Source organism: Mandrillus leucophaeus, unplaced genomic scaffold, assembly GCF_000951045.1.
Source record: "Mandrillus leucophaeus isolate KB7577 unplaced genomic scaffold, Mleu.le_1.0 Scaffold131, whole genome shotgun sequence".
NCBI classification, from domain to species: domain Eukaryota; kingdom Metazoa; phylum Chordata; class Mammalia; order Primates; family Cercopithecidae; genus Mandrillus; species Mandrillus leucophaeus.
Window position 1 is genome coordinate 1,967,406 of NW_012101266.1, and position 26,902 is coordinate 1,994,307.

The 26,902-nt window shown below is 34.5% G+C and overlaps 1 protein-coding gene across 4 annotated transcripts in view; it reads right to left on the reverse strand.

Annotated features, from left to right (window-relative positions):
• The window catches only part of HSD17B4 (hydroxysteroid (17-beta) dehydrogenase 4), an 88,996-nt gene that overhangs the window by 44,116 nt on the left and 17,978 nt on the right, over positions 1–26,902 (reverse strand). For 2 of the 4 annotated variants that reach the window (XM_011972845.1, XM_011972844.1), the window contains 9 exons: positions 20,413–20,520; positions 19,939–19,998; positions 18,677–18,698; positions 18,536–18,582; positions 16,915–16,999; positions 15,336–15,523; positions 6,211–6,302; positions 3,538–3,562; positions 1,807–1,935 (listed from right to left, as the gene is read on the reverse strand). In XM_011972845.1, the coding sequence (XP_011828235.1) occupies positions 1,807–1,935; positions 3,538–3,562; positions 6,211–6,302; positions 15,336–15,523; positions 16,915–16,999; positions 18,536–18,582; positions 18,677–18,698; positions 19,939–19,998; positions 20,413–20,520 (756 nt within the window). Of the gene's footprint in view, positions 1–1,806; positions 1,936–3,537; positions 3,563–6,210; positions 6,303–15,335; positions 15,524–16,914; positions 17,000–17,682; positions 17,866–18,535; positions 18,583–18,676; positions 18,699–19,938; positions 19,999–20,412; positions 20,521–22,752; positions 22,836–26,902 lie in introns of those variants that run through there. The other 2 variants (XM_011972843.1, XM_011972846.1) reach the window with 2 other exon arrangements.

Below are 26,902 nucleotides of genomic sequence, written 5' to 3' on the forward strand. Positions count from 1 at the left end.
TTTACAAAAATTAGCCAGGCATGGTGGCACACGCCTATAATCCCAGCTATTTGCGAGGCTGAGGTGGGAGAATCGCTTGAACCCGAGAGGCAGAGGTTGTAGTGAGCCGAGATCACACCACTGCTCTCCAGCCTGGGAGACAGAATGAGACTCCATCCTAAAAAAAATAAATAACCAAACTACAGAGTCTGAGAAGACCAGAGATATCTGCCATTCCTGATGACAGCAGTAGAGCAGTTTCTTGCCTATTAATCTTCCCCCTACCATTCCATTCATATTGCTACCTAGAGGGAAGGCTATTTATTTGAAAGGCGCCTCCTTTTAGAAATAGACAACTTGAATTACTTCCTGGCTCAAACAGTGGCTAGTTTAGTTTTTCTGGGATTTAATTCTATCATCTGTAAAATAAAAATACAAGAAGAGATGCTCTGGAACTTCAATTCTTATCAAAAAGATCATTTTTTTAAGTTGTGCTTCAGATAGAGGTATCTTTTTACTTATAATTAGTTATAATAATTCAATTAGTTGGCTTTTTAATAAGTTTAACACTTTTGAGGCAGAAATACTTTTTGAGATAGATATCAGAGGAAAGCTTTTACTATACTTTTCTTTCATTTGTTTTCATGGATAAGTGACTGTTATTCATAGAATAAATTTCTCAAATGTCTAAATATAAAATACAAAAATGTTACCATTTATGACATAACAATCATGTTATCATCTGATTGAGAATAAGTATAATGAAAATTTCAATAAGTATTCCAGTAGGTAGGAAAGTATCAATAAGGAGAAAAAAAAACAGAGTAGTCATTTTTCAAATATATTCTTCTATCAAACTTTAAATATTACATCACTATGAGAAAAAAAGGTTTTTTTAATAAAATGACCCTGACTCATGATCTTTTCAGAAAAATATTTCAAATTTCATATATTACATGCATATGTGAGTTACACTAGAAAAAAATAATCTGACTTTTATTTGGTTATCTATTTCTGTGGCATATTATAGGAGATTAAATAATTCAAGTTAAGCAATTATTAAGTCCCTTCTATGAGTTCAGCACTATGCTAACACCAAATATATACAAGAAGTACATACAATCTCTGCCTCAAAGGAACTTACCAGGCAATTAAGAAACCATACATGCATGAAACAAAAGAAGTGGAGAACAGTTATAATTAGATGCTCAAGTGCTAAGAGTTCAGCTAACAGAAAGATCAATATACCCTAGACTAACTGGGCAGGTTTTGTTGAACATCTGGGGCTTGAGTTTTTCTAAAGCAGCATTAAGATTAGCAGAGGAGATAAAAGGTAGAAATAGTATGTTAGAAAAGCAGAGAAACAGTAGCAAAGACAAAGCGCTGAAACAAAGCCACATTTATGCCCCAAACAGAAAAGAGCTGAGTCTAAAAAATAAAAAGGCTTAATCTTTTTGAGAAAGAAAGAAAGAAAAATATGGTAAGATTGGGAGCATATGGGTAGATAATGGAAGACTCCGAAACCAACCACCAGCGCGGATGTCAGTGCATTCAGTACAAATGAGTAAACATTTTATGCCATCCATCCCCCAATCACACATAAACCCAAAAAACAGGATAATAATAAAGCTGAAAAATTGACAGTGAGAAATAACATAAATATCTTAAATGTGAAGAGTTCTAATACCTACTAGAGCAGAAAATATGCTATAGATGATTCAAGTGTCTTAGCACTACAGTTAACATAGAAGACAATTCCGTAAGAGAAGAAAATGCTTGCTGCCCCTGATTCGCCAACCAGAGCTAACTGATGGGGACGCTCTTTACCTTGGATACTCTGAGGCTTGCTGGCATTCTCAAAGTCACAGATCTTCTTCCAGTTAGCCTTCACTGCCTCAGGAGTCATTGGGTGATTCTTTTGTCTTACAATAGCTCCAAGAGTCCTCTCCCAGCGTACTGGTTATAGAAACAAAACTAACATACTGAGCACGTAGTTGAGACACAGAAAGTAAGACGCATAAGAACCCTTTCATTTTTTAAGAGAACGGAAATTCAGAAAAAAAGGGATTCTAACTCCTAAAGAGTTTGACTATAACCCTTAAAATGAAATTTTCCTAACAAACTCATTAGGATAATTTAAAGATAAATTTGAAGCGGAAGGGAAAAATTTCTCCTCTAACTATGCTAGACAGTACTAAAGGTAGAATGTTATGCTGTATGTGAAAAGGTTTAATTATATAATAATCACATCAAAAGACTGACTTTACGACCACAGATCCCCCAAGTAATATACTTCATTCTTCTTGTTTACAAAATGAAGATAACTGAATAGAGCTTTGCTGAGTTAGCAAACTGAAGATTAATAGTAAATAATAGGTCAAAGACTTCAGTTAACAAAAAATTAGTGTAACAGGTGGCCCCAAATAATTCTCCCTTACCTTCTCTTTGCTCTACTTCTATTTCCACAAGAAGTCAGTTAGAATGCACAGATTCATAAAAACCATTACTGCTGCATAAGGAGAATTTTTAACATTGTTTTCTTTTTAAAAACCAGAGGAATAAATAACTAATAACCTTATTTAAACATAATAGTCAGACATTGATGATTGTTAAACTGAAGATTTGTCTTTGGGAATGACAGAAATGCCTGTGTCTAGAGCTTTCCTATTGATAAAGTGCCAGATATAGCTTTTACTGTAAAACCTTATGTTCCTTTTTTAAATGAATGTAATAAGACACTCAAAAATGCTTCAAGAATATAAGCCACTTTAACAGAGAAAATGACCATTAATTCTAAAAATATTATACTACTACAGCAATGCCCTCCAGAGATAGCAACTTTTTAAATGATTCAGTTAATTGGATTAATTTTGATACCCATAGCCAACTAAATATAAGTTGAGACACAGACATTTTCACAATTTTTTTAATGCCATAAAGCAATTCTCAAATTTGGAGTTCACAAGGTTTGAGAGATGGGGTAGGAGAGGGTTGAAGCCAAGTAAATTTACTATTGGGCTAAAGCGGAATAATTCCCATAGATCAGCTGCAATTTCTGTCCCAGAAAGTTGTCCAATGTGATTCCTCACTCCCCTTGACATCTCCTACTTCATGGAAGAAAATAATTACATGGGAAAATTGGAGAACTTGCCTGCTGCTCTAGAATAGGCTCAACCCATCTTTTTCCAAAACAGCTTTCCCTCCCACTCATTTCTCTGCTGAAACAGCAAGAACAAGCATGTGGGAAGTCAAAGACATGGGAGGATGATTATCAATATATGCTGTCTGAAGGAATAGCCAGTTCTGAATAAGACAGGACAAGTCCTGAATAAGGACTGCCTACAGGAAGAATAGATAGGGTCTTCAAAGGGCCACAGACCTAAAGCACAATCACAATGTTTAAAAATATCTGTTGCTATAGCAATGTTCAAGTTTGAATATGCAAGCACTATATCCAATGGTTAGGCATTTGACAAAAATCTTACCTACCTAAACTAGATATGTAGGTTTAAAGATAAGGAAATAATCTATACAAACCAAAAACTGAGAGAGACTTACATTTTCCAATCCATCCTGCTCCAACCTACCAAAAAGAGGGGGGAAACATTATACCATCTAATGTGAAATCACTAATACAACTTTTTTTTAATTAAAAAAAAGTCAGCTCCTTTACTATTACAATTCAAGGTGATGGGAGATGAAAATAATACAGCTCTATAAAAGTCCACCGGTCTCCATGACTTTGCACTGTTCATGTTATCAGAGCACAAACATAAAACAGCACAATGAAGTAGAAATGCATGTAATAGAAAAGAATGAATCTGATGTCAGAGACCAAGACTTGACACAAATTTGTCTGACTACCCTGGCCAAATTATGTGACCTACCTAAATCCAAGTTTCCTCAAATGTAAAATAAAAATGACAGTACATATTTCATGTGGTTACCATGAAGCAAACAATACAAATAGTACACTGCCTAGCATATCATGAGATCAAAATAAATGTCCCTCTTGAAGGACCTACTGAATTACAAAGAAAACCAAAACCAAATAAAAAGAGTATTTGACTTAGTGAACTACATATACTCATTTTAATGAAACATCTGTATGCACAGATAAGACAAATGACCAAATAATAACTGCTACCCAGGAAGATCAATTTTTCACTTCTATAATTTTTTCTAGAGATCATTCAAGAAAAATCCTAAAAAAAAAAAAAAAAAAAAAAGTCTGATGTAAAGAAAATCTGTTTGTCATGACTTTAAGCACCACAACTACAGTGTGCCCAAACTTACCACAAAAATGTCACATGCATAGGATAGAAGAAACGTATCAGCAGACATCTTAGTGGCTCTAAGTTCAAGGGTGTGGCTTTTCATCACCCTTTGCCTCTATATTAATATGCCTACATCTTTTATGATACAACCAGTCAGCCTTGATATAGTTACAGTAGACAAATCAGCAGTGGTTTTGATATCAGGCAAAATAACCACCACTTTTTACTGTATTTTGGAAGTGAAGTAATAAGTTATAAGCTCCTCTCAGGTGCTAAAAATGATTGCTCCAGCTGAGCCAAAAATATTTGTATCTGCCACTCTAGATATCTATCAGAACTTCAAAAAGTGGCAATTTACTCCCAAGGTTTAAATCAGGATGTTATGCACATCTCGTAGTATATTTTATCAATCATGCATGCCAAATGTTCCTCACTAAAAATGCTCACAATATAGTAAACGAAAACAGCAACATAACAAAACTTCATCTGCAGCATGATCCTAATTGTCTGTGTGTTTGGGTGTATAAAATGCCTGTCTAGGCCGAGCGCGGTAGCTCACGCCTGTAATCCCAGGACTTTGGGGGGCCAAGGCGGGCAGATCATTTGAGATCAGAAGTTCGAGACCAGCCTGACCAATATGGTAACCCCGTCTCTACTAAAAATTTAAAAATTAGCTGAGCTTGGTGGTGGGTGCCTGTAATCCCAAATACTTAGGAGGCTGAGGCAGGAGAATCACTTGAATCCAGGAGGCGGAGGCTGCAGTGAACCAAGATCACGCCACTGCACTTCAACCTGGGCAACGGAGCGAGACCCCATCTCAAAAAAAATAAAAATTAAAACACATATCTAATAAAAGACTGGAAGGAAATACATAAAAATATTAATACTAGTTCTCTCTGGACAGTGATAATGTAGGCAATTTTTATTTTATTTTTTATATGTTCTTATATATTTGAAATTTTCACAAACAGCACATACTATTTTTCTTCACAAAGTTAGTAATAAACATACTTGTAAAAGATAAATAGTTTTTAAAAATTCCTTAATGAGGTAAAAGAACAGCAGGCAAAATTTTGGATTACAGATGCCTTGATATTATTAAATTTTCCTCTTCTATAAAATAGAGTTGTAAAGTTCTTTCTACTTCTAATATGCCACAATTCACATTCAATGAGTCTGATTAGGAAAGTGGAGGTGCATATCTCTGCTTAGAGATATGTAGACTGGTTTTTTTTCCTTAACTTACCCATCAGCTTTTCATTCAAATGAAATAAGCTAATATATCCCTCACTTTAAATTGAGCCAAATTTCATCAAACAGTGAACAATGGATCTCACTGCATGATGGGATTATGTGCGGATAATTATTTTTATAATAAACATTTAAAGCTTTGAAATAAAGAAAAATAGAAAAGTTTACTTTTTATGTAAAAATAAATAATGTTATATTTATTGACCTATCACACAAGATTAAATTCCTGCTATACTGATAATTAAAATTGGTGGGTGGTGCTATGTATTAGGCCCTATGCCAAGGGTTTAAAATATGACTTGTAGTTATCACAAGGAACCCCAGAAAACTAAAGCTCAGGAAGGTCAAATTAGCAATTCCCAGAATAAGAATTCAAAATCTGGCCTGGTTGACTCTAAACTCCAAGCTTCATCTTTCTACTTTATCACTCAGCTTCTTAAATAATGAAATTTCCCACATTTTGACTGAACACATCAAACCAGCCACATTTCCATTTGGTAGGAATGTTACAAATGTAGAACTAAGTGAAAACAGAATTTATAAAGTTGCTATTACTTTCCAAAAAATGGGTATTAGTCACCACTTTTAATTATAACATAGAGACAATATTTAAAAATACACAAGTGATGTCCACTGGTGCAGATTTTTACAAATATAAGCAACTGGAGAAAACTAATAAGAGAAAACAGGAAGGTGCAAATACCTCAAACAAGCCACCATTCTCCTCACAACTCTCGTGACAAAGCCAAAGGACAAGCGGTGCCACATACTCTGGCTTCAGAGCTTCCACGAGATCTGAAATAAAGAACATACACATAATCTTATCAATCATTTTACTTTCTAATAATTTCTTATTTATAAAAATTATAGGTAATTCAGAGACCTTTAAAATAAGAACAAAATTAGTATGTACATAACTAGTTTAACATTTAAGGCTTTGGGAAGAACTTTTTTTAATCTCAACTGAGCCATTTCTAAAGGGCTCTCAAGCTTCTAAAATTGTAAGTATCAGACACACCTTTCCAAGATGAGTAACATATCAACACTGTTCACAAGAAGAAAAGTTAGAACTGCCTAGACAAAGATTGGTGGGCAAAACTGTATTTAACATGAGAAACTTGGGTACCATTCATTCCCAAAATTATTCTATTCTCCCAGCTACTAACAAGAATCTAGAAAACCACAAAACAGCCTAGACCACTATAGTGGCAGAAAATGATTGAGAGTGCTGAATTCTAACCACTAGACCACCAGGGAAGGCAGATAATGATTGAAATAGACCTTGGAGATATCACTGATGAGGGCACAAAGTACAAAAACTACTTTCCCATTGCATATGTTACTTTTTTGACTTTTTAAAAACTAAAATATACTAGTTATACATATTCTGAAGGTACATGTGATATTATGATGCCTTACACAATGTGTAATGACCAAATCAGGGTAACTGGTATATCCATCAACTCAAACATTTATCTTGTCTTTGGGTTAAGAACATTACAAATCTTCTCTTCTAGCTATTTTGAAATACACAATAAATTATAGTTAACTATAATTTCTCTATTGTACTATCAAATACTAGAATTTATTCCTCCTATCTAACTCTACTTTCGTAGTCCTTAACCAACTTCTCTTTCCCATTGCACTCTTTCTGTGAGTAGCTTGGTGAAGCAGAAAGGTGCTACATGAGAACATGAAGAGTTGGATTCTAGTACTGAACCTGCTATGCAAGCAACTTAAGAATGTGAGTCCATCATTCAACTTCCCTAGGCCTCTATCTTCATTAATAAGCTAGTAATTTAAATACTTCCACTTGCTATTCCACCAAGTTGTTCCAAGGCTCCAATGAGATACAATTTGTATCTTACAATACCTTAAATACCATAGAATTTTATCTAAAAGATCAAATAAATGCAAAAATTGTGAAATGACAAAATACAATTTTGTATTAATGTGTTAAAGTAAAAAAGATGGTGTATATAGTCCCTGTAAATTAAAAAGTAGTTGCAAAAATTCTTCACTTTATAGCCTCTAAAAGCTCTCAAAGTACACAAGCATTCCAATGGCACCCTGTTTTCCATTTTTCATAATATGCATGAGGAAAAAACGAAAGGAAGACTCCAGCCATCTCAAATTGTACAATGAAATAAATTATTAACTTAAATACCCATTCATCTCAATACATAACATTGCTCACATTTCCCATATATCTATTGGCAAAACTGAATGCTAAAGGATATTTATGTACAGGGACTTGGATATTTGAGTTGACTAACTTCAAACTGAATGCAAAATAAGCACATCTATAAAATGCAACAGAGTATCTATTACCTTAGGTGAGAAAAAAGAAAAGAACATAAGGCACATAGAAAAAAATATGTCTGTCTTGCAGTTTATTTTATGTATTATCACTAATAATAGAAGCAAATATTCTTGCTTTCCAGTTCATTCTCAAACTCCTCGGTTAGCCAGCATCTATTAAACTCAGTTTTATAAATAAAAAACTAACCTCAAGAGAGTAAATAAAAGATCAGAGAAGTTCCATAGCTATTAAGATACAAAGTTATATGAAATCAAAAATAGAAAGGTTTACTTACTTAACCCAGTGTTTCTTCCACAATACTAGATGTCAGGATATCTAGCATTACAGTGAGCCAACTACTCTTGAGGAATGCTTCTGCTTCCAGAAATGAGATCCTTTTAAAGCATTACTGAGATAAAAAAGGTATCCTCCAACCAGAAAAAAAAAAAAGAAAAGAGTCCCTAGTGCCTGAGAATGATACAAATAACAGTACTGATACCTAGGTACTCAGAGGTAGGCCAGCATCAAGATGGGGTCCTAAACCTCAACTGTTCTACACTGAACTTCAACTTTTAAGGAAGACTGAAGCAGACCAAAATTGGCTATGCCTCCTGGTAACCAGCAATAGCAGACAGATCCTCTCTGAAGAAAACACTGCCAATTTAGAACACAGAACAAACATGGAATAAGATCAGGTAAAGAGCTAGTAATTAGAAATCATGAAGGAAAGCCACTATGAGAAAAAGTTAAAGAAACAGCAGATTTAAACTACAATGGAATAGAAATGTTGGAATTTAAAATACAAAGAAAAGTTAACTATTAATTAGCATTTGTACCCTTCCTGACTCAACAATTTTACTTCAAAGTACATATCCAAGAAAAGTTATTGTTCTTGTTATCCAGAACACACGTACAAGAATAAAAGCAAATTAATTAAAAAGCAACACATATGTTCATTAATAAGAATTAAATAAATTCACATAATAGTCTTGCAGCAATAAAATTGAATGAGCTACAGCTATATATAAATCTTAGAGCCCTAAAATTGCATGGAAAGACAAAGTACAATTCCCCAAAATTTTTTTAAATGACAAATGTCATAAAGATCAAAAACAAGAAAACCAAACAATAAAGTGTTTGTCCATGTAATTTTTATTTAAAAAAAATTAAAGGTAAGGGAATGAATATTCTCTTTAAGTGATTACCTCTTGGGGGAGGAAATGGGGTGAGGTAAAAAGGTAACAAAAATAGACACAAGTTATGGAAATGCTCCAGTTGGGGGGCCGCATGACAGCATGTCATCAAGATGATCTTCAATGACTCCCATGTCCTTTAATTTATCCCTTGTTGTAGTCCTTTTTCACAGTGTACCAAGGCTAGTCTGTGTGATCAATAGGATAGGACAAACGTGATGGTACATCTCTTCTGAAATAGGTTATAAAAGACACTGCAGCTTCTGTCTTGGTGGCCCTCTCTTTCAAATCGTTAGCTCTGGGGAAAGCCAGCTGCCATGTCAAAAGCAGTCCTATGGAGAAGGCCACATGGTGAGAAACTGAGGCCTCCTGACAACAGATAGGAAGGAACAGAGGCCTCTTGGCAACTACCATGTGCACAAACGATCTTGGAAGTAAATCCTCCAAGCCAAGTTTTCAAATGACTACAGTGCCAGCAAACATCTTCATTAAAACCTCATTAAAGACCTAGAAGCAGAACCTCCCAGTTCGGCTAAAATTCCTAGTGACCCCAGAAATTGAGTGAGATAATAAATGTTTGCTGTTTTAATCCACTAAGTTTTAGAGTAGTTTGCTACACAGCAGGAAATAACTAAAACAGCTTGGAAAGTTAGTTCCTGGATACTCATTATAGGGTTTTATTTTATTTCATGTAAGAAACATGTAAGTTATACACATTATTTTTCATGTATCAAGTATATTTCAAAGGGGAAATGAAATAGCAAAAATGTCTCCACACATTACTCATAATATCTGGTTCTTTAACAAATAATTCCTTTAATTGCCCATAAGGAAATATTTTAGAGGAGGAGAAGAAAAGCTTCGGGTCAAAATGAATTTTCAGATATTCTAAACTGTAAAAGAGTAAGAAAAAAGCAGAATAAAAATAATGGAATTATAGGACTAGAAACAATAGTCCCAAAATTAAAGGAAATTTTAAAATGATCTATAACTCTCTTACTTTGTGGAAGAGAAAACAGATCCAGAAAGATTAAGTCATTTGTCTAAAGTAGACTTTATTTTCTAAACTTCTTTTACTACAGCATGGTAGGCATAAAGGATTAAACATTTATTTAACGGTTTAGTGGTCCAGATCTGTTCAAATAAATGGCAGCATATTCCCAAAGAAAAACAAATTTAAAACCTAAAGTTTTAAGTACTTTCTTGAAAATGTACTGCTTCCCAAAGAGTCTAGAACCCACAGCAAAAAGTGACTAAAGGTAGAAATCTAACAAAGGGATGATCAGCACAAATTCTAACTAGTGGTTTGTCTCTTGATATGAAGCAGGGGGGTAGAAAGAAGGTACAAAGTTAGATGCAAGTTACTGGCAATGTTCCAATTCTTGGTTTGAGAAGTGAGTTTATGAATATTCGATACATTTTTATGCTTTACTTCTTGTATCTATAACCTATACTGTTTTGTGCCTATATAGTATCATACTTAAAAGGAAACAAATAAAGTATATATCTTTCACATAACATGATTCTTTAACAAGAATTCCTTTGACATGACCATGAGAACATAAAGAGTTTTTAAAGAATACGAGGCTTTAAAAATGGCTCTGCTGTCAAGGAAACGGGAAAAAAATTAGATCTCAGGTCCAAATAGGTATTCTACACTAAAGAAAATTGGTTAGACACAGCTCTTGGCAAAGGCTGCAAAGTACTGCTGTAGTATTACAAATCCCAAGTTCTAAAATGAATGTTAGTTCAAATATGGAAAATAAATGGTACTGTAAGTATTTGCGTTCCATCGAGTAGCTAATTTTAAAATAATTCCATCAATTATTTTGTACCATTTCACAGAAGCTACTTTTAAAGTATTATGTAAATCTTCTTTTCAGAAATATATAAAAACCGAGAGTACCAAAAACTACAGTTCTCCATAGTCAACTAATATATATATATATGTAAAGAAAGGTAGGCTCTCAATTATCCATTTAAATTTTTAAAGAAAGTTGAAAGACTTACACTATCTCATTCCAAGACTTAATATAAAACTAGAATAATCAAAACATCCTGATATTGCTGAAAGGAGAGGCGCACAGATCAATGGAATAGAACAGAGAAGCCAGCAATAGACCCAGGGGTAAGTATTCGATTGATTTTCCACAAAGGTGCAAAGACAACCCAAATCAAGAATGAAGAATAGTCTATAGAACAAAAGAACTAGATTCTTGAACAAACAAACAGCTTTTTTTCTTTTTAAGGCAGGGTCTCAGTCCTTTACCCAGGCGGGAGCGCAGTGGTGCAACCATAGCTCACTGCAGCCTCAAATTCCTGGGCTCAAGAATCCTTTCACCTCAGCCTTCCAAGTCGCTGTGACTACAGGCACAAACCACCCTGTCCAGCTTGACTTTTTTTTAAAAAGGGAAGATGAACTATTCTGCGTTAAAGGAAACTTAAGAGCTATAACAACAAAAATGCCTGTGGACCTTGTTTGGATCCTTAGCGGAATAAACCAACTCTAAAAACATCTCTTTCAAGACAACTAGAAAATTTTAATATGAATTTGGTATTAGGGGATATTAGCAAGTTATTTTGTTTGGTTATGATAATGGCATTGTGGTTACGTGTCCATATCTGTTAGATATTCATTTCCAAGTGTTCATTAGGTGAAATACAATGTCTAGGATTTACTTTGAAATACTGCAGAAGAAAAAGGAGAAGGTGATCAAAAAATGAAACAAAATTGGCTGTTGACCATTTGCTGAAGCTGAATAATGGGTACAAATGGTTCTTAACTTTCTTTACTCTTATGTATATTAGAAAGCCACACAAAAAAAGTCTTTTTTTACACAAAGAAACTATGACCATAAAAAGCATTTTTTTAAATTATGGAACATGAATAAGGTAAAATATAATGCAACCATTAAAAGATACCCTGCACTATTTTATTAAATGGGAAAATGTTCATGATATGGGAAAAGAAAAGATAATAATAATTAGACTTCCAGTCTGCACTCCAACATAAAAAGAGCTTGGAAGTTGTTACTTCCATCCTCAAACCAAGATAAAAGCTTAACAAGCTAAAAATCAACAACTCTGCTTATCGGCACCAGAGAATTCAGGTCACAGGGCAAATCACCATCGGGAAAACTGGAGACACAGGCAAACGCAGAAAACCCAGCTTACTGGGAACAGAAGCCTCCGGAGCCCAAGCAGTCAGAACACTTAAACAGTAACTGATAAACTGCTAGAGGCGGAATGTGGACTTGTTTCATCTTAGGAGGACCCAAACTTAGGAGGGGATTCCAATACTTCTATAAGTTTTACCTCCAAAATTTCCCCCTACATAGCGAAGATCAGAGAAAAATCCCCTCATGCTTTGGAGAAGAAAAGGGGAAAGAAACCATTTTGAAATATGCCCAGAGTATTCTGTTCTACTTAAGGCCTGCTCAAGAGACATTACTTTACTAGAGCCTTGTCTGACCTAGGGGAAGAGTGATTAGACAATTGGAACTTCTCTAGCTTTCCCATCTCAAATAAGGGAAGGAGAAGAAAAAAAAGCTAAAAAACTCTTCTGAAGGTACCAACCTAGGACTCTGACCCACTAAAAAAAATGGAGATTTAATAATAAGAGTACACAACACTTCCCCTCCCCAATACCTTTCCATTCCATCAACAGGGCTCCAGTATAATAACAATTACAAGTGAGAGCTTCAAGATACAAACTCTATTTAACAAAGAGTTTCTAAGGAAACTCAAAGACAACAGAGTATAAAAAAACAAGAACAGAGAGGAAGCAGAAGCCTCTGATACCCACAGTTATAGTAAATAATAAACACGGACTAATTCCTAACGAGATAAACATAAAACCTCACACTAAAGGCCTATTAATCTCACTTGCTATTACTCAATAGCATTATTTTTTACTTTCAACAAAAAAATTGCAACCCATGTTAAAAGGCAAGAAAAAGCATAGGCTAAAGAGACAAACATTAGAACCTGATTCATATATGGCAGAGATTTGGAGATTACTAGACAAGGAATTTAAAATAACTATGATTACTATGCTTAGGGCTCTAATGGAAAAAGTGAATAATACACAAGAACAGATGATTACTTTAAGCTGAGAGATAAAACTCTAAAAAAGAATCAAAAGAAAATACTAGAAATCAAAACCACTGTACAAGAAATGAAGAAAGAATCAGTGAGCTTGAAGATATGTCAATACAAACTTCCTGAACGGAAACACAAAAAAAGAATGAGAAAAATGGAACAGAATAAAGATCTAAGAACTGCGGGACAATTACAAAAGATATAACCTGCATACAATGAGAACCCAAGAAGAAGAAAAAGAGAATAAGCAGAAAAAATATTTGAAGGAATGATGGCTGAGAATTTTCCAAAATTACTGACACGAATCTCAGAGGATACCAGGCAGCATAAATATCAAAAATCTCCACCTAAACACATCATACGCAAACTGCAGAAAACCAAAGATAAGGAGAAAATCTTGCAAGAAGCCAGAGGGGAAAAAAACGCCTTACCTATAGAGGAATAAGGATAAGAATTATGTCACACTTCCTTTCTGAAACCATGTAACCAAGAGGAAAGTGATGTGAAATACAGGCCCATCTCATTGTATTATATTCCACTTTATTGTGCTATGCAAATATTGCGTTTTTCACAAACTGAAGGTTTGTGGCAACTACATGAAGCCAGTCTATCAGCGTCATTTTTCCAACAGCATGTGCTCGCTTCATTTATCCATATTGGCATTTAACAATAAAGTGGTTTTTAATTAAGGCATCTATATAGTTTAGATCTACACATAATGCTCTTGCACATTTAATAAACTACAGTATACTGTAAACATAACTTTTACATGCACTGAGAAACCAAAACATTTATATGACTTGTTTTACTGCAATCTTAGCTTTATTGTGGTGATCTACAACCAAACCTGCAACATCTCCAAGATATGCCTGTATTTAAAATGTTGAAAGAAAAAAGCCACCAACCTAGAATTCTGTATCTAATGAACTTATCCTTCAAAAGTAAAGGAGATTAAGAGAATAGAAAGACAAGCCACAGACTGAAAAAAAAATTTCTAAAACATGTATCTGATAAAGGACTTGTTTCTAAAATATACAAAGAACCCTTAACATTCAAGAAAACAAACAATCCAATTTAAAAATGAGTGAAAGATGTGAATAGACTTCTCAACAAAAAAGACAAATAAATGCCAAATAAGCACAGGAAAAAAATGCTCAATACCATACGTCACTAAGTAAGTGCAAATTAAAACAAGATATCACTACATATCTATTAGAAAACCTAAAATCCAAAGTACTGACAATAAAAAATGCTGGCGAGGATGTGGAGCAACAAGAACTCTCATTAATTGGTGGTGGGAATGCAAAATGATACAATCATTTTGGAAGACAGTTTAGCAATTTCTTACAAAGCTAAACCTAGTCTTATCATCATAGCATCTAGCAATCACACTCCATGATATGTGCCCAAATGACTTAAAAACTTATGTCTACACAAAAACCTGCACATGAATGTTTATGGCAGCTTTATTAATAAGTGCCAAAAACTGGAAGCAATCGAGATCTCCCTCAATAGGTGTATGAATAAAAAAAATTGTAGTACATTTATACCATGGAATATTACTGAACGATAAAAAGAAGTGAGCTTCAATCCCTGAGAATTCAGGAAGAAAAGGGGAGAGAGAAACAGGTGAAACACAGGGGATTTTTAGGGAAGTAAAACTGTTCTGTATGACACTATAACAGTGGATACATAACTTTATGCATTTGTGAAAACCCATACAATTGTACAACACAAAGGGTGAATCCCAGTGTAAACGATTAACTTTAGCTTATCATAATGGTTCCATACTGGTTCATCAATTGTAATAAATATACCACTCTGACCAAAGATGTTAATAGCAGGGAAAACTGTGGGAGGTAAAGTATATAAAAATTCTCTGTACAATTTTTCTGTAAATTTAGAACTGCTCTAAAAAATAATCTATTTTTACAACAATTATTATGAAACAGGAAGAATATTACCCCATTCCGTAAAAAAAAAAAAAAAGACTATCTATACAGAGAAAAAGAATGAAAGTTTTTATCAATGTGGTAGAATTATGGGTCATTTTTTATTTTTTCCTTTGTGCTTTTCTAAATTTTCCACAATGAACACAATTTACACATAATGCTTTTGAAATTGAAAAAAATAATAATTTTTAAGTATTCAGAAAATTAAATACTTTTGCAAAGCTCACTCCACATAGATTTGTAAGTAACAGCACTGAAAAATATAAGCTTGCTTACTAACCTTCAGGCAAAACTGTCTGAGTCATCCGTGATCCAGCATTAGGAGCAATGGTGTTACAATGAATGTTGCTTTTTCTGCCTTCAATTGCAAGAGAATTTGCAAGGCCCAGAAGACCCAACTTTGCAGCACTATAATTTGCCTGGCCAAAGTTGCCATATATTCCTGAAGCTGATGAAGTCATAATAATTCTAAAAAGAAAATCAATCTCTCAATATCATCTTTTCCATAATTTGATAACATTGCAACTCCAATTCTGTTTTGGTACTATTGCACCTATCAAAAGCAACTATGTATACCGTCATTAGCTTCTTACGATCATGATTCATGTATCTAAAATAATATTAATATATAAGTAATCTCTCAAAATTCAACTACAAGACTTAACTGTTTTAAAAAGATTTTCTGGCCAGAACCAAATGATCTTACACTTACACTTACACTTAAATGTAAGAATGTATATTCATTATCTATCAAAAACAACAATAAATATTTATAACCATAAAATAACTTGGTAACATACAAGTTAAAATTTTAGCAAGAAATATTAAATTGAACAGTTCTAATTTTTCAGTCCTCATCACTTTGCCTCTCTCCCTTTCTGAATAATATTAAATGCCTCGTTAAAACAATCATCTCAAAATCTGACCCAACCTCACTAACTCTACTTAGGCTAAGTAAAACAAATCATGTCATCTATTCTCAGAAACTGTCAGGACCAGGATAAACTAGAAATCTCCAACAAAAACAGGCATCACAAGCAATTTGCTTCTATTAGGTATGTATGAGCCCTAAATTAAGAGGAATGACCTCAACACTAGAGTGCAAAAGAGAACATGGATTAAGCGTACTAGCACTGCCACAATGAGTTACTTATCTAGGAGCAATCATGAGAGGTCCTACAGTTCTTAAACAGTTGATAAAGACTAACTAATGTCTGACTAGTACCAGTCAGCAGGAAATAGCCATTCATCTCTCCCCAGTTGGGAAGACATGAAATAATATTCAGGTTACAGAATAAGGTATAGCCGAATCCTCAATGTGTGTACTACCTTCTAAAATGCCAGAAACTAAGGCAGGATGATCACCTGGGCCCAAGAGTTTGAGACCAGCCTGGGCAACAAAATGAGACACCATCTCTACCAAAAAATTAAAAAATTAGCCAGGTGTGGTGGCACATACCTGCAGTCCCAGCTACTTGGGAGGCTAAAGTGGGAGGACTGCTTGAGTCCAGGAGGTAAGGCTGCAGTGAGCCATGTTCATGCCACTGTACTCCAGCCTGGGCAAGAATGAAACCATGTCTCAAAATAAAATAAAAGTTGCCAGAGAACAGCAAGAAAATCTTTAATAACAAAAAGAGGTAAAAAATAAATATAAAGCTGTCCAGCTCAGCCAATCTGTGACTAAGTGATACCAATTTAATGAGGGTATGTGTCAAAACCATATGTTAAAAGCCATATCTAAAGATGTTTTCCTCAATATCATAAATCATTTCACAACACTTCACATAATCTTTCCCTGTACACAAGAACCCTCAGACACAACATCTTCAATCCCCCTTGACAACCACATGCAACTCTACCTTCCGTATTTCTGTTTCTTCATGTGATCCCATGCTGCCCGTGTCACTTGGAATGAGCCCCGCAAATGAACTCTGTGGATTATATCTAAAACAATAAATTATTTTTATTGAATATTTTGTAAAAACTTAGATAAGCATGTCTGAGAATCAACATAAGCAATGTTGTATTTATACAAAGATGTTCATTTTATACCTAATGTATAAAATCACCTACTGTCGCACCCCAATGAGTATTTTGCCTTTGTTTCAGTTATGCTACTAATCGATAGTTCACACCTAGAACTACAACAGCTTTTCTCATAATTTGTAAAATTAATGGAACACCTACATCCAAATATAATGCTATGCCCTTAATTTATGCCTACTTTATATAAAAATTTGCTAATATAAAATCCAAGATTTTTACAAATATAACTGGCACTCAACACTAACATCAGTTAAAGCATAATCATAAACCACATAGTTCATTAAGAAATATTTACAAAATATTCACTAGATCCCTACTGTTAACGTCTGCAAATGAGTTCGTGAAAGAGGCCTGTTTTCACAGATTTCGATCTAATGAAGCCCTTACAAAACATTCAGACAGACAACTCTAGATTTTAACTGTCAAACTTTTTAAGCATTCTTAATTTTGTTAAAACAAATGTTTTCCTGTGTATATTAGAAGAAGAATGTAAGAGTGAAAAAAGGAACTAAAAAAAAAGAGAGAGAGAAGGGTAGTCAGGAGTAGTGGGCTTAGTAGGATGGCATCAGAGAAGGAAATACCTCAGTCCCATCGCAGCACCAAGAAAAGCACCAACATAGGCCCCCTTTACCAGCAAATCCTATCTTTCTTAGCTTCTTTTTTATCCCAGTTGTTACAAAGGAAGCAGAAACTAAAAGCTCTTCTTAGCTTAATTGTAAATCAAAGATATTAATTCTTCTTTCAAAAGACAGTCAGGCAATATTCCCCCAAAACACATTCTATAAACAATGATACTGTTTCACCTCAGTTGCCATGCCTCCCACTGTCTCAGCCACCACTCTTCATTTTAGTTCTGATGGCCAATGGAAGTAAGGACAAAGAAGAGCAAAAGAAAAAAAAGAAAACTCTTAACTGTGATTTGTTCATTATCTAAACTCAATCTTTCCAATTCAGACAGAATGGAAAACTTTCCTATTCACTAGAAGCTTCAAAATTATATCCAGGTTTTGTCCTAACCTGTTCTAAGATCGCCATCATTTTTAGTACACTAGACTCCCTTACATAGCCTGCTCCTGCTCTTGAGAAAGATTCACACATCTGGATAAGCACATTAAAGGCTGTTAGAGTTAATACAGCTAGAAAATGCTGACAACCTCTTCAGGAGAAAAAAACGGGAGAGGGAAACCTGAAGAAATAAAATCCTTTTAGACAACTTCTAAACAAATGATTTAACATTTTTTAAATGTATTAAATGTTTTCTAAAAGAGGCTACTTCTAACTATTTATTGTTTTCAGTACACAGCTTACTCATCATATATACTAGCAGCAAAAGTAGGTAGAAGCAAGTTTTTCCTTAAATGTATAAATTTATCAAATATTAAAAAGGCTAAATGGATAAGTAAGTTCCACAGAGACATATTAAAATCAACTTACCCCAGTCTTCATCACTTATCCTAGCAAAAGAACGATCCCTCAGAATTCTAAAAAATCAATGTTGTATAGGGTAAGAAGAGGAAAGTTATATTTTTTAAAAAATTATATGCACATCACTAAAAATGAAAAAGAAATACTCACCCAGCATTGTTGACCACAACATCTACAATATAAAAAGATCCAGTCACATATAAAAGCTAGCACAGTAGTTTGCATTTGCTTACAACTCACATTTCTCTCAAAACTGGCTTTTTTAACCATGAAAAAGTAAATATAATAGGTAAAGAGTGCTATTAAAACAAACTCTATACCTACACATCAAAAAAATTGACTCACAAAAGCCTAAGTATCACATTATATCAAGCACCTTCCTCTCAAACTAATATCTATAAATTTTCCCACCTCTCTATCAAAATTCTATCCACTTATTTATAGAATTAGCTACTGTACAACTCTTAGGTTCTAAGGAATCAGAATCATAAGCCGTTCTACACTTAACCTCAGAATTCACTTAGCAAGTTAAAATTAGATTTTTTCCTTGCCACTCAAAAGTAAAAGGCCCAAAAAGAAAACCATTAGAGTTACAAACTGATGCCTTATCTTGATACATAATTATTTTCTCACTATGAAAGAAAATAATTACTTTTTAAGGTTCAGCCCTCTTGTGGCTATTTTCACCCTATGATTTCATATTTTTGTGGTTTCTATCCCTGTCAGATGATATGTGAACATGGTTCTTATGAGTTCCATCAAACATAATAAGAAAAATAAATGTGACAGACCAAACAAAAAAGGGGAGAGTACATTCAATTAAGAATAAGTAATGTTTTTCAGATTGTAAACATGTTGGGCTTATCTTCTGTGATGTCTCCATCTAGCAGTTAAATAATCTATTAAGAGTACGTGGGACTAAACTGGGAAGATTAGCTAGAGAAATAACAGACTAAACAATTTATTTCAAATATTTCTTAAAAATTAAGATTTTTATTACAGAGAAATCATCGTAAGTAATTTGCAAGATATTGGATCATTTTAATCCAAATTATTATAATTATCCAAAAGAATCCACTGGGTCCTCTATTGCCAAAATATTGGTTTATTTTTTATCTTATAAACATCTTTGAGGTTTAACTGAATTATTTTAAAAAGGACACTGAGTAAATGTTTACAAGTTTTTTAAAGCACTTAAGGTGCAAAAAAACAAACTCAACACTATAGCCATAAACTTGCTACCTCAATGAAGCCCTTTTTGAAATAAGTAAAATAATTAACTTATAAATCAAATTTTAAAATGTGATTATGAGGAAAGAGGTATCTGTTTAGTAAATAAAAGTCAACTTAAAAATATTTTATTAGGAAGGTAGAAGTTGCTCCATAAGAGCCATAACACAAAGAAACATCACCTATTCTTCCAAAAGCATCCAGTGCTGTCTTCACAACCTTCTCTCCTTCTTCCACTGAATCTGAGGGAAATGAAAATTTGTATGAAATTTCAGCAACCTCCCTTCCAAAGGACTTCTAAATTCTGTGGGTCAGAGTACACGACAGATGCTATTCACCCAACAGAACTTAGAAGAACATATCCATATCTACAATAATTTACTAATTATTGTATGTGCTCACTAAGAATTGTAATTATTGTGTGTGCTCACTAAGAAAAATAGTAAACAACAGAACAAAGGTTAGAATCATGAAATAGTCTACATCAAAAGTGTTAAAAATTCTCCCATATATAAAATACGTAGTCAGAGAATTTTGGCAGACTTAGAAAATCATAATTACACTGGAATACTGAGATATTTGCTCAAAGATTATTAATGTGGCAAACAGCATTAGTTGAAGGAAAATAAGTAGTATAGTTCTCTCAAATACCATACCATAGCTGGCCACTGCTTTTCCACCTCTCCTTCTTATTTCTTCAACAACCTTATCAGCAGCCAAGGAGCCTTTACCAACTCCTTTGAAGTCCCCTCCCAAATCATTCACTGTAACGCAAAAACAAACAAACAACAATTAATTATTCTAGACTTTCAATGTGTGTGTGTGTGTGTGTGTGTGTGTGCGCGTGTGTTGAAAATGAAATTCTAATTACTAGCACTTCTCCCAATCTGCCCAATTCCTTCCTACCCTATCCCATCTTACTAAACACACCACAGGCATTTTCAAAACATTCCTCTTCATTTTTGAATACAAACATAAAGAAACAGCAAAAATATTTAAACATGGGTTCTTCTCACGACATTTTTAACTATGCAGTGTTTTTCCTCTTTCAAAAAGTAAAAAAGCCTGGGCATGGTGGTTTATACCTGTAATTCCAGCACTTTGGAAGGCTAAGGTGGGAGGACTGCTTGAGCTTAGGCGTCCAAGACCACCAGCCTGGGCAACATAGCAAGATTTCATCTCTACTAAAAACCAAAATAATTAGCTGGGCATTATGGCATGTAGCTGTAGTCCCAGCTACTTGGGAGGCTGAGGTGGGAGGATTGCTTGAACCTGGGAAATCAATGCTGCAGTGAGCTATGATCATGCCACTGCACTCCAGCCTGGGCAACAGAGCACGATCCGATCCAGAAAAAAAAAAAAGACTCTGGAGGAAAAAAAAAAAAAAAAAAAAAAAGATTCAACCCACTTTTCAGCAAAAGAAAAGAAAAAATGTGAAAATCACTTTAAGATTAAATACACAGGAAAACAAAACTACTCTAAAATCGATCAATCCTACTTCCACGTCTTTATCCAAAACAACTGAAATCAGAAGAAAAACTGACTTGAAATTTTCTTCAAATATCAAAGGATATTAGCACTCCAATGTTCACTGCAACACAATTCACAATAGCTAAGATGTGGAAACAACCTAAATGTCCATGGATAGATGAATGAATAAAGAAAATGGGGTATATACATGCAATGGAATAGTATTCTGCATTTAAAAAGAATAAAATACTGCAATATTTGATAATATGAATAAATTCTGAAGACACTATGTTAAAAGAAATAAGTGAGTCACAAAAGGACAAATACTGGCATGATTCTACTTATGTGGGGTATCTAAAATATCAAAACTCATAGAATCAGAAAATAGAATGATGGTTGCCAGGAACTAGGGAGATGCTGGAAATGGAGAGTTGCTAACCAATGGGTATAAAGTTTCAATTACATTTGGCTGGGTGTGGTGGCTCATGCGTGTAATCCCAAAACTTTGGGAGGCTGAGGTGGGGGGATCACCTGAGGTCAGGAGTTCAAGACCAACCTGACCAACATGGTGAAACCCCATCTCTACTAAAAATACAAAAATTAGCTGGGCGTGATGACACACACCTGCAATCCCAGCTACTCAGGAGGCTGAGGCAGAAGAATCGCTTGATCCCAGAAGGCAAAGGTTGCAGTGAGCTGAGATCATGCCACGGCACCCCAGTCTGGACAGCAGAGTAGAAACTCTGTCTTAAGGAAAAAAAAAAAAAGTTTCAATCATGCAAGATAAATAAGTTCTAGAGATCGGCTATACAACATACCTGTAACAATACTATATTGTACACTAAAAACCTTGTGAAGAGGATAGATCTCGTAAGTATTCTTACCACAATAAAAAAGTTTTTAAAGATTAAGCATACAATGTTGAAATATCTTCTCCATAAGAAAGTCTTTATGTATAAGAATGGTGATTTTAAAAGCAACAGGCATGAGCTTAAAATATTAAAAAATAGTATTTTAAGTTTTTACAACATACACAGTGTCTAAAATGAAAGAAATAAAAACTATTTATCAAAAGAGGTCAAAAATTACATACAGAACCAGTACATGTTTAGTCACTAATTTATACCATAACTCCATGTTCGTATGTTTAACACCTGATCACACTTACCATATAACATCTCCCTATATCCAAGTATATATTTACAAACATTGAGAATTTACTACTTGCAAGAAAATCTACAGAGGAACACACAAATGTGTAAGAATGGTGTTTGCCCTCAAAGAGTTTATTATTTATTGAAAGTTAAGTATGTGACGGCGACAGTGATACACAGATTTTAGCATAAAGCATATATCCAAGCCAACATAATCAAACAAGAACAAATAACAAAGTTAATTTACACAAGAATTTATGAAAAAATTTACAAAATAACATGCAAAAACTAATAAAAAGATACATAGACAAATGCCAAATAACTTGGAAAAACAGAACTTAAGAGAATTATTTGAAAATAACTTGGAAAAACAGAACTTAAGAGAATTATTTGAAACAAAGAATCTGCATTGTGAAATGATCTTCTCCATAGGGTTACTGCAGAGATTTTGAAAACTATATCAATAAAAGAGTTACTAATTAATAAACAGCAGAATGGTATACATGAAAATGTAATAGTTATGATTAACACAATTTTTTGAAACAAGATTTTTTTTTCTTCTGAAAAATTGCTCTTTTTAAAACTGGAGTGCGGGTTGACAGTGGAACTGGATAAATAGGTAATGGGATAATACGGAGAAAAAGCCAATGCCTAAAATCAGCTAAGGCATATATATTTTCACTTAACTTTTTGAAAACAGGAAATGAGTTTTTCAAAATGCGGACTGAGATTTTTTTCTGACAGTATAATATGATGTCTTATTGCAAATAAAAATGTTACAAAGACACAAAAATAATAGAAAGAGGCTTATATTACCCCTTAACAGACGGAAAAAAGTGTTAGGATTCTCAAAAGACTGAATTCTTATTAACTGTTCATTTCAATGCAATTATTCAAATGACAGGAAACAACCAGTTAAAAAATATCAAGATTTTAAGACGGCTAACAGTCTTTTATGACCCTTTTTAAGCACAAGAAAGTTCAAAAGCAAGTTAGAATATGTGATACTTAAGTGAAGAAAGCATTGTTTGATTGTGCAATGAAACACTCCCCCCAAGTGGAAATTTTACAAAGCGCAACCAGGCAGGCAAGCATTGAAAGTTGGATAAACAATTTATTGAGATCAATCATGGGCAGTTAAATAATATTGGGGTAAATTTATCTCAAACAAATCTCCACATTAGAGGCCACTAAATTGACACTGACCCATTCAGCAATCCCACTATCACCAGAGCAAAATCACAGAAATTAAAATCTTAACTAGAAAAACACTGGTTAGACATCATCAAGATGGCCAACTAGAGGTGCCCAATCCTTGTCTCCTCTGCAAAGAAGGACCAAAACAACAAATAACAGCGCTTCAGGCAGAATGTCTAAGGGAGAACATGACAATTCAGCAAGGAAGTGACAAAAACCTTCTGAGGCAAAGAAACGGCATGGCAGCTTAGAGGGGGAAATGAAGCCTCCAGATGTAATCAGCTTAGAGCTGAGAGGGACTTTCTATTGTGGGTAAAAGGTTAAGTGGGAGATACCTAGGAGTCACCATTACCATCACAAATACCTGCAATCCTAGCTACCGAAGAGTTCCACAGTTCTCACAGACCCTGAGCTCAGTAGAGGGACCTTCCTGGAGTATAGACAGCTGAATTGCTCCTTAAAAGGAACACAAGCTGAGTCCTCCCCATCCCATGAGACCCAAGCTGTTACAGTATGACCCCATTTTAGGAATGGAACCACTGCTGGTGTGCATTCTGACCTGGAGGCCAATAACCCAAACATCTCCATATCCTAGGGGTGCCATCTGTCATCATCCCACCATGCCCACACAGAAGGCTGCAGGATCATGAACCCAGCTAGTTTCAGTGGTACCACTATGACCTCAGTCCATGTAGCACCCCACACTCCAAAAACAAAAACAAATATTCAAGTACAATGGGGACACTGCCACCAGGAAGAGAAGGCTGACATATGCATTCCCCAGAGACTAAGAATTAGCCTGGCCAGCATCTATCGCCTCAAGCAACCATGATCTATCTAGCAGTAGAGAGCAACCATGTGCCACATGTGCCCCATATGGACCAAGACAACTGACACCACCAGCAACCCTTCCCCCTCCCATGGAGGATCTACCATGCACCATGCTCACTCACCAGGGACTGAGAACTAACCCATCTGGCAATCCCTCTTCCCAGCAAAACCGTGCCACTGTCTCCACAAACACCAAAGTCAAGGCCACTGAGGCACATACAGACATTGCTGATGTTGATTACAGCCAAAAAAATCACAAGGCAATTATACTTCTGTGCCCAACCAGAAGCTAAACCAAACACCCAACCTAACTGATATACAGAGAAAAAAGTCTTTCCCTACAAAAGTTACTTCATAAAAGTGGAAGATACGACTGTTCTACTAGACACACAAATATCAATGTAGAAACAAAAGAAATACGGAAAAACAGGCCAGGTGAGGTGGCTCACGCCTGCAATCCTAGCACTTTGGGAGGCTGAGGCAGGTGGATCACTTCAGGTCAAGAGTTCGGGACCAGTATGGCCAACATGATGAAACCGCATTTTTACCAAAAATAACAAAAATTAGCCAGGCGTGGTGGTGGGCACCTGTAGTCCCAACTACTAAGGAGGCTGAGGCAGAAGAATCGCTTGAACGGGGAGGCAGAGGTTGCAGTGAGCTGAGATAGCACCACTGTACTCCAGCCTGGGCAACAGAGTGAGACCCTGTCTCTAGGTGAATAAATTTAAAAAAATAAATAAAGAGATACCTTTATTTAAACAATTTTTTTAAGTTAAAAAAAAAAAAGAAACATGGAAAAACAAGGAAATATGACACCTCCAAAGAAACGCAACTCTCCAGTAACAAACTTAAAGAGAAGAAAATCTACAAAATGCCTGAAAGGTAATTCAAAATGATGATCTTAAGGAAATCCAGTGAGATACAAGAAAATATAAATAGATAATACAAGAAAATCAGAAAAACAATTAATGATCTAAATGAGAAATTCAACAAAAAGATATATATATCATTTTAAAAAAAACAGAGCTTAAGAATTCAATGAATAAAGTGTGATGATTGAATGTTCACACTTATGTGTAAGACGTGCCTCCCTCAAACTTTGTCCTGAAACAAGCACATTGCCCATCTGATAGGAAAAAGAAAAAAGAAAAAACAAGAATTCAATGAATGAAATTTAAAAACACAATTGAAAGCTTAACAACAGACTACATCAAGCAAAAGAAAGAGTATTTAAACTCAAAGTCAGGTGTTTTGAAATAACCTAGTCAGACAAAAAAAAAAAAAAAAAAAAGGAAAGAGGAAAACATAAAAAAGAATGAAGAAACCTGTGGTACTAATGGGACACCATTAAGTAAACAAATTTTTACATATTGAGAGTTACAGAAGGAGTGAAGTTGGGCATAGAAAACATTTTAGCTGAAAACTCCCCAAGTCCTGAAAGAAAGATGGACATCCCCATTCAGGAAACTCAAAGATCTTCAAATGTATTCAACCCAAAAATGTCCTCTCCAAAGCACATTCTCATAAAACTGTCAAAAGTCAAAGACAAAAAAAGAACACTAAAAACAGCAAGAAAAAAGCATCAAGTCATGTATAAGGGAATCCCTATTAGACTAAAAGCAGATTTATCTGCAGAAACATTATAAGCCAGGAGAGAATAGAATGATAACATTCAAAAATGCTGAAAGAAAAAAAAAAAACCTGCCAGCCAAGAATACAACTCCAGCAAGCTATCCTTCCGAAATAAAGGAGAAACAAAGTCTTTCGCAGACAAGAAAAAACTGAGAGAATTTATCACCACTAGACTAGTCTTACAAGAAATGCTCATGGGAGTCCTACATCTGAAGTGAAAGGATAAGTCTTACAAGAAATGCTTACGGGAGTCCTACATCTGGAAGTGAAAGGATGAACTACCATCATGAAAACATATGAAAGCTTAAAACTCACTGGCAGAGCAGATACCCAAATGAGAAAGAGAAAAGAATCCAATTTTATCACTACAAAAAAAAACACAAAACTGAAGAGATAGACAATAAAAGATAAAGAAAGGAACAAAGAACATAAAAAAAAAAAAGAAAACAATTAACAAAATGACAGAAGTTCTTACCTATTTATCTTGAATATAAATGAATTAAATTTCCCAGTTAAAAGATAGAGATTGGCTGGACAGATTTTTTTAAATACTCAACTATATGCTACCTACAAGAAACTCACTGTACCCATAAAGACACACATAGACTGAAAACGAAAGGATAGAAAAAGATATTCTACATAAATAGAAACCAAAAATAAGCAGGATAACTACATTCACAACTCAGCATATACAAGGCATTTGTTCCAGGACACTCCATGTGCACCAAAATCTGTGCATACTCAAGTCCTGAAGTTGGCCCTGTGAAATCTATGTATACAAAAAGTAGGCCCTCCATATATGCAAATTTCACATCCTATGAATATTGTATTTTCTATTGATATGTGGTTTTTAAAATATAAA